General features: G+C 42.4%; 1 protein-coding gene across 3 annotated transcripts in view; it reads left to right on the forward strand.

Moving 5' to 3' along the window:
- Nucleotides 1-14294, forward strand: part of tle5 (TLE family member 5, transcriptional modulator) — a 42501-nt gene extending 28207 nt beyond the window's left edge. Inside the window, exons 4-7 of one of the 3 annotated variants that reach the window (XM_032525823.1) lie at nucleotides 3190-3234; nucleotides 8608-8670; nucleotides 9355-9429; nucleotides 10698-14294. In XM_032525823.1, the coding sequence (XP_032381714.1) occupies nucleotides 3190-3234; nucleotides 8608-8670; nucleotides 9355-9429; nucleotides 10698-10925 (411 nt within the window). In that variant the 3' untranslated portion in view covers nucleotides 10926-14294. The remainder of the gene's footprint in view (nucleotides 1-3189; nucleotides 3235-8607; nucleotides 8671-9354; nucleotides 9430-10697) is intronic. The other 2 variants (XM_032525824.1, XM_032525825.1) reach the window with 2 other exon arrangements.
- Nucleotides 14295-14656: the final 362 nt, after the last annotated feature.

Here is a 14656-nt window from a genome sequence, read left to right on the forward strand (position 1 = left end):
GGACTTTTCCACAGGAGTCTGTGCTGGTCGTTTCCTGGTCCTACCCTTAACCAAGTGGTTTTTGTGCTCAGACTTAACCGAACCTAAAAGTGAAGTATTTTTCCAACAGTGACATTTTGTCTTTTGATTTAGAGGACTTGTTGGTTAAACCTAGAAAGGAGAAAATATAAAGTTATACACATTGTCTAAGAATACAATTTTAGAATGTGTGAATTCATTTATTATTGCTGAAGATGGGAACCACAATTATATTGTGAATAAACACTGAGTTCTCAACCGTTAACATGGTTAGGACAATGATATCATAACCAACTTAGCCAAAGCTACAGCAGTAAGAACATAGAATTTTCCTTGGTTATTCACTCCCTTTTTGTTTCTGGAGGAACTGTATGTGTGCTTTCTCTCTGCCCAACCCCCTTCATTTCCTCTCGTTTCCCCCATCTCTCCCCATACATACACTTTCACACACAAACACGCACACATAGATGTGCTCGCCCGCCCCATGCTCCACCTCAGGGCTAATCTCATTGTTGCTGGCTATGGTTGTGTTGCCGTCTGATGTTTTGCCTCTAATTGATCCTCTGACTGGCTTTAATCTCATCTAATCTGTGCCGGCGCACTGCTCTCTCTACCATCAGCCAGGCAGCAGGCACACACATATGCACACACTTACATACACACTTCCGCTCTGTGTGTTTCAGGCAGGTGTGAGTGCGTGCAATCTCACACACACACACACACACACACACACACACACACACACACACCACACACACACACACACACACACACACAGTCGACTTGTTAGCCACTGTACACACACTTAAATGGACACATTCGGACAGACAGGAAAGCACAATCATTTAAAAAATTCTGTTTCTAAATGTAACCTGATGTTCACAATAAGTCTAATTTTCTTTTGCATTTAGTATGTTTAATTGCTGTAAATTATCCAGATTAAGGTAATGGTTGGAACTGAGTGTTTACATGGTTTGCATAAACCCAGCTTCCCCAAGTTTACATGATTTCTTTGATGGGCGGGTAAATGTCTGGCAGGATGTGTGCTAGCCTGCAGGCTGATATTATCAGTAAAGGAAAGGAAAATGAAGGGTTTTCATCATGGATTGGTATTTTGTATTGATCAGTTCTTAGTGTACCGTAAAGTGTAAACTGCAGTTTTCCAATTTGTTTTTGCCCAAAAAAGCATATTCTTCTGTGACTGATGGCCATAGTATGTTCTTTTAGCTTTTTAAAAATACTGCTTTGCTTTCCGTTCACTCTGTGACCTAAAAGCTGCATGTGCCAAATAACAAAACACTGAGAGAAACCAGACAAAGCCGTATATGCATGTGAAGAAGGTTGATGGGAAGTCCTGCTCTGTCATTCTATTCTGTGTAGGATTTAACCCATTTAAATGTTGTAGCACCACTTCTTCACACATGCATTATAAGCTCTAGCTTTTTCAACAAAGTTCAAAATTCAATCTACTCTGATCTGACCAAATTCAAAACTTTCTGTATACAAGCGTAAAAGTCCACCCTGGTGTCACTATAATCTATGGTCTTCCTTTTTGCTTCATCAGTAAATTTGACAATTGACGTTTTCTTCATTATTGCACAGTGGAGGCAACTAGTAAGCTTTGCTAAACAAATAATTGCGGTACAAAACCATCTGTGGAAGCCTTTTGGATTCAAAACCACAGATGTCAAAAATCGTGGATAAACATGAGGCTGTTTACTGCCTTTTTTAAAAACGAACTGCCTGCAGCTTGGTTTCCACGACAACAAATCTGTCACCTGTTAGGTTGTCACTCAGGCAGAGGAGGTAACATGAATAAATGAAACAATTCTGCAACGTATTTTACGTATATGTTTTATTTCATCCGTATTTGGGAATGTAATACTTATGTGACGCAGCACCAGTTTTTACTTTAGTTGTAACCAACACTTGCTTTAGTTTAGGGTCATCAAATCTTTAATGTTATTTATATTTTCCTCTGAAATACAAAGGGATTGTCCTTAGTCGAAACAGTCTTCAGATTCAGCTTAAGATGTTGCGATAGAATTGAACTATGAATGTAATATCCCTCCTCCTCCACTCGCATACTCCCTATGAACACGCACGCACAAACACAGACACAACATGCACGTACACGCACACACTTCTCCATCAGTGGCAGGCCCGGCCTTGTATCCCCACAACAACCACCCCTCCCCCCACTCCTTCTCTAATAGCATATCAGGTTTCCCCACTCCCCCGGCCAGTGGCAGCACCTCCATTTCCCCTGCGCTGTAATTACTTTAGGGAGCTTTCGTGTGGGCGCAAACAGCTACAGAGAAAAAGAGTGTGTGTGTGCACGTACAGGAGGGTGTCAGTGTGAGGTTGAACAGAACACAACAATGCCGTGTGTGTGTGTGTGTGTGTGTGTGCGTGTGCGTGCGTGTGTGTGTGTACGTGTGTGTTGTTTATTTTCCAGTGACAGAGCCAGTCCCCCCCCCTGCAGACAGAGTGGGTGATTAACAGGGTTGACGCCTAGAGGGTGGCCCTCTCATTAACACTGAACACACACGCTCACACACATACACACACGCTCACACAACAGAGGCTCATTCTCTACTCTTGCCTTTTCTCTCTCGGTTCCTTTTTCTATTGATAGCCGTGTGTCTTCTCTTTTCTTTATATGTGTGCATGCTGGTATGTTTTTGAGTGGGAATTTGTTGTATTAATTAAGATGTCAAAGATGTGTTGAGGTCATGGTCTACGTTGTATTTTTTTTGTTTTGTGATACACAATACACTGGGACAATACACTGGGACACAGGACCAAAAAAATAAAAACACAGAGGAAAGACGGGGAGGGGGGAGAACCAACAAAAAAACACAACATCAAGAATGGATGGTCTACCTTGTGTTGAAGAATATTTTTGTATAATTTCAGCCTTGGCTTTTACCTAGATTTTGGCTTAATGATTAGAGATCTTCAAAATGTTTTGAGAATGCCAGCTGAAAAAGAGAATTTTAGTCTTAATTTTAGTGTGCTACAAATCCGTTAATCAAATCAGCTGTACAACACATGATTTGTCACTCACAGTAAATGTTCCGTTATGAAGTTCCAGTGTAGAAGATTGGTGGGGAACAGTTATTCATTGTACGTGTTGTCATAACTTCTTCTTTTTGTCCTCCTTTCTAGTACTATGAGATGTCCTACGGGCTCAATATTGAGATGCACAAACAGGTAAGTCTACATTTAATCTTTTTAATAAAAAAAATCTGGGGGGGGGGGGGGGGGTTGGCAGTCGCTTAGTCCATAGGAAGTTAACCGGAGGGTCGATGGTTCAAGTTACCTAATGGACCAAAGTACAGAGTGTGGACTGGTAGCTGTAGAGATGCCAGTTCACTTCCTGGTCACTGCCAAGGTGCTCTTGAGCAAGGCACCAAACCCACCTCAACCACTCAGGGTGTGTATGCATAGGCGTGTATAGGAACTGAGGCATGTGTATGTAATTTCCCCATTGGGGATCAATAAAGAGTATAAATAAATACAAAATAAAATAAATGTACATAACCAGCTTTGCATAAGGCAATATTCACTTGGGCGTACTGTGGAAAAAACCAGCAAGAGCCACAAGCATCCCAAGTAAACTTGTGATTGGACAAAGTGTTAAGGACTTCCAATCCTTAATCGCAATCCATCATTGTAGTTGTATGTACTAATGCTTCAACCGACCGGGAGAGTTTTGTGGTCATCATAATCTTGGAGGTGTCAGCTTCCATTTTAAATAAAACCTTAAACGTCTAAAATAACTCCACTCACTTTGTTATTCAGACACAGCTGTGCATTCCCAACCCCATTCCCCCACTGTACACCTGCAGCTCACTGATTGGCAGGTGTGAATTACAGAGATAATCTACCTTCACTTTGCGGGGGTTCAGAGACATTTGAATGATGTCACCTGAGGTTGTGTGTTGAAATGCAGGCTCCTAATGGGGTTAGCTTTTCTGCCGTCGCCAAATCGGTTTCAGTTCACTGTGTTCCACAGTAATGCAGGGAAATGTAAAAGTGAATGTGAATGGAAGTGAATTTTAAAGTCTCCAAGTCTTGGCAAAGTTTAGTTTGTGCATATAAATGTGGCAACAAAGCCTCAATTAGAAAGTAATAATTTCCAGCATAAAACCATAGGAGCAGCCTCCCCAAGTCTTCAAATTCAGTTAACACAGTGCCGCCAGAATCAGTTGGCCATTTTGAAAAAGAAAAGAAAAGGCAGGGGAGGGTGAGAAGCCGATATTTATACATCAGTTTGTGAGGCTGAAACTGGGGGAGTAATTTATGCTCAGCCTGTAGGAGGGAGAGAGCGATGGGCCTCCAAAGGGCCAGCCCTTATCAGTGACCTCATCTGGCGCTGCCTTACACACACACACACACCCACACACCACACACACACACACACACACACACACCACACACACCCCACCACCCCACAGTCTTATGATTGACGGTGCACACTGACAGCAATATTGGGAGAACTGAGTATGCTTTGACAAATGGGCACACTCACACACAACTACACACACACACCACACACACACACACAAACACACACCACAGAAGTAGCAGCTTTAATGATTTAAAGACCTTCACATATATGCACCCACACAAACTCTGAGGTAGGAAGCCCAATATGGCTGTGATGCACGCTGGGCACACACCGTTACTAACGGATACACACCACACACACTGGGCCGTGTGTGCAGTATATCCCACCCTTTTCCTTTATCCAACAGGGAAGACGTGTGTGTGTGGTGTGTGTGTGTGTGTGTGTGTGTGTGTGTGTGTGTGTGTGTGTGTGTGAGTTTTTGAATACACAATTGATAATGAACCCGGCAAGCAATTGTGTGTTTCTGTTGATGTATGCTCTTGTTATTGTGTGTGTGCGCGCGCGCCCGCCCGCACGCTTTCTTTGTGCACAGTATGTGTGGGTGCAGAGAATCTGTAGTTCCATTAGAGAGTTGAAATTGAAGGGGATGTGTGGAAACGAGTGTCGAGAAGCATTCATGTCTAGGCCTATTGTGCACAGCCAGTACCCCCTCCTTTGCTGCTTTCCACCTCTGTCTCTATTTCCACATCTTTCTTTCTCTCTCGCACTCTCACCCATTCAATTGCTCCCTCTTGATCACTCTGTCCCACTCAATTCACAAAATGCCTCTTCACTCTGTTCACTCTCTCTCTCTCTCTCCTCTCTCTCTCTCTCTCTCAGTTTCTCCGTGTTTTGTCTCAGTGAGGAGAAGCAAGGTTGAGTTGCAGATTTAACTGAAAATATGTTGAATAAAGCCACATTGTTGCTTTTCTTGCCATGTTTTTCTTACTCTACGTTTTTAGTCTTGAATGTGCATCCTGCCCGACAACTTAACTCTTTATCTATTTTTTGCTTACGTACAGCGTAGGCCTTTTTCATTGTGTGTCACACACTGTACAGTATTCCCAGTTCCAAACATATTCATCTCTAATGAGAGGACTTATGAACCTGTTAGTCTAACTGTATATGGCCTCTGGGCTTGTTATTCTAATAAGGTGTGGCGACAGAAGTTTCTAGATCCTTTAAATAAGTAAAAGTGATAGAGCTGAAATAATGTCCATTAATCAAACTATTTTGATAATTGATTATCTAAAGTCTTTTTTTTTTTTAAAGCAAACATGGCAAACCTTCCAATTCCAAAACCAAACTTCTCAATTGTGAGGATTTGCTGCTTTTCTTTCTTATGTGATTGTAAACTAAATATCTTTTAGGTTTTGGACTACAGGAAATTTTGATGGCCTTTCTGACATTTTCGGCAATCGGGAAAATAATCGCCGGCTTTATATACTTCATCACAAGTGAAGTCCTGTTCTCAGAAATATACTTTAAAAAGTAAGTACAGTACAGAGCAAAAGTACAGAAGTATTATCAAAAAAATGTACTTTATCAAAAGTCCTCATGAGACAGAATGGACCCTGTTGGAGTTTATTAATTATGTTATTGTATGCTACATATTAATTTGCAAAGTAACTAGCTACTATAGTTGTCACAAAATGTAGTGCAGGAAGTACTACAGAAGTTCCTTCTGAAATGTAGTGGAGTAGAAAAAGTAAATACTCAATTATGGTACAAGTATCTAAGAATTGTACTTAAGAACAGTGCTTGAGTAAATGTACTCGATTACTTTCTACCAATGCTTGTCAGATTTAGTGATGGGAAGGGTCTTTTTTTTTAGGATTTCAATCTTTTTTTAGGTATTGATGTAAAAAAAAAAAAAAAAGATAATTATATAATATAGTATTATGTCCAGTTGTAGTCCTGCCAGGAAGCCGTAACACAAGACACTCAAACAGTGACACTCATACAGGGACAAAAGCAGGACACCCTGAGGAAGTCTGTGAAGTGTTAGGTTTGCCTAGGCTGTCTTCCATGAAACACATTTTTGTATCCGTTTGATTTCCCCTTTGAGTCTACATTTTCAAATTACAAAATTTAAAGCTTATATAAATTGGCAAAAAAACAGCAAAGACATCTCCAACAGCAATGTATTTAGTCAGTTAAATTTTTTTTGCACACATACAATGCTCTTGTCAGTGAATGTGTGCTTCAGTAGCACTTGAGGAACGCTAGAACGAAGCAGAGTAAAATGTAAAGACAGGACAAAGGAGAGGAATAAGCGTTCAGACTGATAAAACCTAAGGGAGAGACACAGAGAGGAGGATAATAGAGAGCGCAGATAAAAGAAGAAACAGAAGCCGGGTTGGGAAAAAAAAACGAGAGAGACTCATAAAGGGCACTGAAAAAGACGAAGAGCCATAGTTAGCACGGAGCGAGTCCCGTAGAGACATTTTAGAGAGACATTTTAGAGATGTCAGGGAGTGTGTATGTGTTATGATGAGCGGATAGGAGAGAAGCGCTTGATGGGGAGCTGTGCTCTGCATGCCTAATGATTGTTAGGAGGGCCCCTCTCTCCTCATCGCGCCACGAATTAGGCTCTAACACAATTAGTGCTGCTTTGCATATCTCAGACGGATTGGATGATTACCAACCAAATGTGATAATAGACCTGCATGTGAGAAAGATAGGGAATGTGCAAGACAAGGTGTGTGTGGTGTGTGTGTGTGGGTGTGTGTGTGTGTGTGTGTTGTGTGGTGTGGGGTTTTGTGTGTGGTGTGTTTGTGTGTGGTGTGGTTGTGTGTGTGTGTGTGTGTGTGTGTGTGGGTCTGGTTGTGTGTGGGTCTGTGTTGGGTCTGTGTGGTCTGTGTGGGTCTGTGTGTGCGTGGGTCTGTGTGTGCGCGCGTTTGTATTAAGTACAAGCAACGTAATTAATGAGGTGAATAAAGAGTTTTGTGTGTGTGGTGCAAGATATGTGTGCTCCAGTATGGGAAGGTCGTAACAGATGTTTCCCATACAGAAAAGAGTGTGGTTTGAACCATGAGGGTTTAAAGGATAAATCTGGTGATAAGCTATATTTTTTTTTCATTTTGATCAACAAATTCCATGAAAACACCAAACCCAACAATGAATTGAATAACAAAGAACATTAAGCTGTGAAATGTTGCACTCGGATTGGCATAGTCTCGGTGAGAGCACGAGTGTGGGGTGGTTTCCACTCCTTTTTTTCATTTGGCACAGAAAAGGGCACATGCCGCTCATGCTGATTGTCATCAGTTAAACAAATCCACGTGTACTAGCAGCAGCATCTATACAATAATGAATAATCAACCCTTTTCACATGTCGTGTTGTGAATGCAAATGGGAAAAAATGCAATGTCCTGTCTCTGACAACGCTTAAAAGAGATGTTGTTTGCACAACATTTGAGGGGTTTTCCCCTCAAATGTCTGTTCACACCCACAAAGTCCTGAGACAAGGTCTAATCAGGCTAAACACCTGTCTGGATGGACTAATGCCAGGTTCAGACTACACAATAGTGTTGTCTGTTATGATGGTTAATGTGTTGGATTGGACAATTAGAGTTAAAAAATCTTGCCGTGCTTTGCCGGAAAGGCATGACAGACTGTCATTTGGTCAAAGCTTGCCGTCTATCACCACCTACGTTATGGCAACGGAAAGGAGGTGCCAGGTTTCAACTTCTAGGAACAAGAATGTACACAAACAATAGCCGTGTGTATGATGCTGGCTGTCTTTTGTTCAGAAAAGCCTAAAAAAAGAAGAAAAAAAAAGACTGACCTTTCTTCTGTTTCACAGTTCCACCTCCAGGCCCAACAAACAGCTTTATGTTACACATGATTCCTCTTTTGCTTTGCCATGTTTACAGTTGAAGAGCGCTCTGTGCTTCTATTGGTCACGGTTGTAAAAGGGAACACGTGGTGGGCATTTCTAACATGCTAGTCAGTCATGTTGGGTGTGGTCAGGGGCGTAGCACAAAATTCTCCCCGCATCTACAGCCATTCATTTTAGCATCTTTTTAGGCCCTCCTCACATGAGGGTCCTGGGAACTCACTCCCCTTTCCCCCCCAGTTTGAGGCCCCTGGGTGTGGTGTGGTCTTTTTATGGGATTTAGTTGACAAATCAACTAATTTAGGGTAACGGCACTATTTCCCTTTTAACTAAAGTATCTCTCCTTCTGCAGGCTGAGATAGTGAAGAGATTGAACGGGATCTGCGCACAAGTCCTCCCCTACCTGTCTCAGGAGGTAAGCACATACACAGACACACTCTGACACAAAGACGCCACTAACCCTCTGACCCTCGGCCCTATTCCTTACATCCTGGGATGAGATCACCCTCATTCCCGCCTCATTACCTCTCCACCTCCATGACCCCTCGCTCAGTATCCCACCCTTCTCTCCTCTCGTCCCATCATTCATCATCTCCAGCTTCCTGTGTTCTTTTCCAACTCACTTTCATTTTATTTCTCCCTCCCCCACTCTCCTCTGCCATATTTAATCTGTCCTCCTGGTTTTCCCTCCCCTGTCCTATTTGGGCTCCTCCTCCATCCACTCTTTTACGTTATACATGTTTGTGTGTGTGTGTGTGTGTGTGTGTCAGCGTAATAAATTATTGTGTGATTCAGATAAGCCACCAGGGCGTTGACCTCCACCCATTACAGCACACCAGCCAACCATCCATTCACGTTGTGTGCGTGTGCGTGTGCGCGTGCGTGGACAGGATAAATAGCTGAATGGCCAGAGGGTGGGGTGGGGATGCATCACCAGAGAGGGTTGTCGGGTCTCTGTTGGGACTATTGATATTGATCTAACCTCTCCACCTCTCCCCTCCCACCCAAACTCTACTCCCCTTGTTTCTGTCTGGCTTTTGTTGTCTCTCTCACCTTCCTTCCCTCGTCTTCACACCCCACCCCCACCCACCGTCTCCAGCACCAACAGCAGGTCCTGGCCGCCATAGAGAGAGCCAAGCAGGTCACCCCCCCAGAGATGAACTCCATCATAAGGGTATGGTGTTCCATCCCCGATTTGAGGGTTTTATGATGACTAATTACCCCTAATTATATTGTTTTCATTAATGTCCCTTAGGCATTGGCTTGTAGTTTTGAAATATGTCAGGTCTATATTTTTGAAATGAGTTGTAAAATTTAAGTTTTCTCTACTTATTATCTGTAGTCATTAATTTAGTAGGATTTAAATGGAATACTGCACTACATGGGCACCATTTTAAACTTTAGATTAGTAGGTTTAGTTAGCTAGCTAAAATACTGAATCAATATGGATTAGCTAGCTGTAATCCTTCATTTCTGTGGCTTTAATGCAAGCCAGCTAGACTTGATCAATATAAGCCTTGTAGTGGCTAGCCAAGCTACTCTATCATTTTACCAGAGGTTTAGTATTAGCTAGCCGAGCCACTACATCATTTTACTATGGGCCTAGTGTAAGCTAGCTTAGCCACTCCATCACTGTGATGTACGATCCAAAGAGGCGCCTTGCCTTTGTCTTTGTGTCTACTGCTTTAGATACAGAGGATGTTAGCCTATTTTTAGGACTGGACCTGCTCTTCTCAGCACAGGGAGCCAAACAATGTGGTCCATTATTTGATGTCTCTCAATATCTTTCTTTATAAGCCCCTTTTATCATACTTTTATACATCATGCATTCCTAAAGGACACGGAGCATTTGAGCTCTGGGTCTGAATGTAAAGCAGAGCTGTTGACTTTGTAGGTGCAGCCTGTGCAAACTGGATTCAGTTTGAGAAGTCAGTCAGGATTGTGATAAAATCAACCCACTGATGTGTCATGTCGTTGAGTGTGTGTACAACAGGGAGTGGCGTATAAAAGAACAGGCTTGGCAGTAACAATTTGTCTTTCTATACCCTAAAATGAAACATTATTATGTGTATTTTTATGTGTTATATTGTAGACCATGTGTGGAAAACAGGTTTTCCATTTTTGTACAGTATTCTCCCGCCTTACTTGTTTTCTTGGGGCTATATAGATTGAAAATTGCATCTGTTATAAATAAGTTATGTGTGCTGCAGACTTTCCATCTTCTAGAGAGCATGTATTTTAGCTATGATATGTGCCTTCCATCTATTCTATTGTGCCTGAGCTATTAGAGCTGTGCCTCAGGGGTTATATATAAAACATAATTTGCAATGTATAATATGTCTTTGCCGTGCCAATGCTGCGTGTCCCTCAGTGTTTTGCAGTGATTCTTGTGTTGGGTCTATCCTGCTGTGCCTAAGTTGTGTCTGGTTGTCTTCCATGTAGCAGCAGCTCCAGGCTCACCAGCTGTCTCAGCTCCAGGGCCTGGCCCTGCCCATGACCCCCCTGCCGCTGGGCCTGACCCAGCCAACCCTTCCCGCCGTCACCACCTCCTCCGGCCTCTTCTCCCTCTCCTCCCTGCTGGCTTCCCAAGCCCAGCTGGCCAAGGAGGAGAAAGCTTCGCGTGACGGAGTTGACAGCCACCGCGAGGAGGACGGAGACAAGTCTGATTAGATGGTGTCCCTATTCAGCTCTGTTTTTGTCCAGAGACCTGAATCCCCAGATCTGAACCCCCTTGGTCTACAGCCTCTCCCCTGGTCTCCCTCTCTCTGACCTTAGCAACATGGGCTTCAGTCCCATCACCACAGCTCCAGCTAGTCCTGATCGCTTCATATTTACCAGCCTTGGCTTGTTACTTTATTCTCCCTTCTCACCATCAGTGTCTCCTGTGTCTTTTCTCCAAATACAGTCTCTTTTTTTGTATGTGATTAAGCTTCAGTTATCTTTTTTTCATCAGGACTGCTTTCTTTTTCTGCTCCTTCCTGCCTTCCTGTTGCTGTGTCTCTGTTCTTATTCCTGTTGAGTTTCTGTTCTTCCTCCCACTCTCACCCACCTCTTGCCTCTGTTCTAAGCGTGTCCTTGTTATGCAGGACTGATCCTGAGACTGAACACACTGTACTGTAGGTGTTAAAACAAGCTAAATGTTAAACACATTCTTTGGCAAGGTGTAACACTTGTCAGACACAACACAGGATTCCTACAAACTTCATTTTCCTTAGAAAGAGCTCTGACAGAGATCAGTAGTGGTGATATTTTTGGCAGCACAGATTGCATGCATTCATTCCAAGCTACAAGTTGGTTTTGAGTTTAACGGTGGAGTGTTATGGATCAGAGAAGTGTTTAAATAGTGCCCCGACTAAAAAGCGAAACAACCCAAAACACATCCTAACCCAAAAACTAGCATGAAAGCAGCAGACATGTCGTATTGAGAAGACAAAGTAGAGATGTGTGTTTACTCCGAAATTTATATTGAGAGAGGATAAGCACCTTCTTAGAGCAAACTTCATGCTGAGAGCTGTCAGATTAGAGAACCCACCCAACTAAGTAATCTCTCCTGCACCCCTCCCCCCCCATTTTGTAATCCTTGCCTGACCCTGTGAGGTACGTTAGATGAATCCACCCAGCACCTTAACTGAAAGGCAACATTTTCTAAAGTAGTTAAATAAACAGAGATGCCGCTTGCCTCCTGCACCCCCCACCACCATTTGCATCTTTAATGTGCACCAATATTAGAGCAGGCACAGAGGGGGGGAGAGTGTGCATGTTGTGTGTTTGACAGCAGAGGGCAGTGTGTATTTCCAGAGCAAACAAGGACAGGACAAGTCCAGGCTGTGTCCCAAGAGGGAATGTGTGTACAAACTTAATATACAGAGGCTAGACTGGTGACATTAATCTCTGCATGCAGTCAGTCCCAGTCTCCGTCATGATCCAGTTCTTGAGAAATAGTCTTTGGTCTGTTTTTAAGAAACATCTCAGCGTGACACAGAGACACAACTGGACCCATGCTTTTGATCCCTCGGTAAATCCGGATTTAAATACTGTACATTTTGATTTACTGTACATATAGAAGTCTGTCACATATCAGACTAGCACTACATTAACCGGGCGGTTTAACACCTACGTGCAACACTTAGTGGGACCTAACAAAATGACAGTGCAGATCACACTGATGAAGCACAAGCGTCTTCCACAGCATGAGTAAAAACTCCCCCTCAACTTCACAGGCCCTGTTTTCAATTAGTTTGTCTCATTAAGCCTCTCGTCAGGTGGAAGTTGGCTGGCGCTATGCTGGGAATAATAGGATGGATGGATGGAATTGTATAGCTCCCTCAAACATTCCCGGTGGCCCAGCGGTTAACACCCGTATCAAATAATGACTACATCCCCAGTTTGATTCTGGAAGTCTGTGGAACACAATAAAAACACGATATAGGACTCTTTCCATTTAATTACTTAACACTGAACATGAGGCATCCACGTTCACTTCTGTATTTTTAAGAGCCAGGTCAGATATATTAAAATTTTTTCGAAAAAAGTCTCCTCAGTCCAACTAACGACAAGACTTAACACTATTACAGGTTGTAAACCGTAACCCCGATGTGAACAGTGAAACGACTAGACGTTTGATGAAGATCCTCTTTGTGGAAACACCTTTGTGGCGGGACTACAGACGTGTAGAGGCTTTAACGGGTCTAGTAGCAGCCAAAACTCGCATTTCTGCGAGAGGTAGAGAAGTACCAAACCCACAGACAGAGAGAGACACAGAAACACACGCATGCCTTTTCCTAGCCTCCCCTCTCCGATTTAAAGGCTACACTGTAAAAATCAATTGATGTGAAGTGTGAAATAAACAATACTTTGATTTAGAAGAACACTCAAAACGATATTTGGCATGATGATGATGATGATGATGATGATGCACATTATACTGTGGAAGTCATTCAGAAAGCAAAGGTATACAAATTGCACGTTGCTGACTTCAAAATAACACCCTTAATGTGTTCAAAAGTTCAGATGACATACTGTCGGTGACAATGGTGGGCGACTCCTTCGTTGGTGCCCATAGTTGTGTGTGTGTGTGTGTGTGTGTGTGTGAACAGAATCAAGGTGTGTATAAACAGTTGTACAGGCTTGACGCACAGAGATGAAATGTTCTTGCTACAACTTAAGCTAACATGCTATCCTGCTTGTGAATTAAGCTCGCAGCACATCGTCCTGCCACATACTGTGTGTGTCTGGCTACATACTGTACTCGTCGTAGTGATTGGCAGAGAGCGTGTAGACACAGCGACAAACACACACAAACGCACACATCAATGCATGTTTGCAGGGAAACCGAGATTGATTTCTTTTGTAGTGGAGACATTTTTTTTAAAAAATGTTTGGTCCAAACTTTGTGATCAATGCACTTGTTTTTTGTTCCCCCCCCCCCCTTTGTTTTTAAATATTAATCGATATGAACTAGAACGAGAGTTACAAAGCTGACGTTATAAACATACAAATGAAATTCTATGTATTTGTTAAAGTAGTTGGAGGCGCTCACCTCTGTATACAGTTATACATAGAAAGCTTTATGTGTATATAGCTGCATCTTTTCTTGTCTGTCCTGGATGATTTTTGTGCTATTGTGTTACAAAACTGATGTGACACCAGGGGGGAAACTGCAGTGTGTTGACCTTTTGACCTTTAACCCCCCTCCCTTCTTTTCTGCCCCCCTCCCTCCCCCCATTCCCAATCCCCTTCACTCCTAAGCCACATCTCTCCTTCCCAACTTTTTTGCCCCCATAGCGTGAAGCATTGTAAGCGTTTTGAGCTTTGTAAAGGTCTTTTTTTAAATACTTATTTTGTGCATAATGTAAAACCTAAAAGTGTGTACTTTGGCAAAAAAAAAAATGTTTTGTGTCTGAAATCATAGCTTCATTGAAACAAAAAAAAAAAGGAACTATAAAAAAGTAAAACAAACATTTACTATAAATAATATGAAATGTTCTGCAGTAAGGAAGGACTTCTGGTGCCTTACAAATAAAGTCAATCAAATCATAAGAACTGTTCCTGCTCTTCTGTGACTCTTTTTAAATGTCTCCGTGTGCCTGGTGAGCAGCAGAATGCCTTTACTGTAACTGAATAACTAATAATCATATTTGACTGCTGTAACAGTGTTTATTTCCCTGTTCACTTGTTTTAAGTCACTCTGTATGTTAAACCCTATCAGGCTGACCGGCCAATCAGAAGGCCTTTTTAAAGGTTTAAAGGTGAGCATTGCTGTCTCTGAATATTTTAATCCGACAATTTCTTTCCAAAATGTCCAGCGTTCCAGACAGTCCAACATCTCCAGGAATGCTTGAAACAACCAAATTCGTATTGTCCCTGTCAACATTCATGTTTACTTGTAATATTTCTGATTA

Source organism: Etheostoma spectabile, chromosome 9 (assembly GCF_008692095.1).
Source record: "Etheostoma spectabile isolate EspeVRDwgs_2016 chromosome 9, UIUC_Espe_1.0, whole genome shotgun sequence".
In the NCBI taxonomy this organism is placed as follows: Eukaryota; Metazoa; Chordata; class Actinopteri; order Perciformes; family Percidae; genus Etheostoma; species Etheostoma spectabile.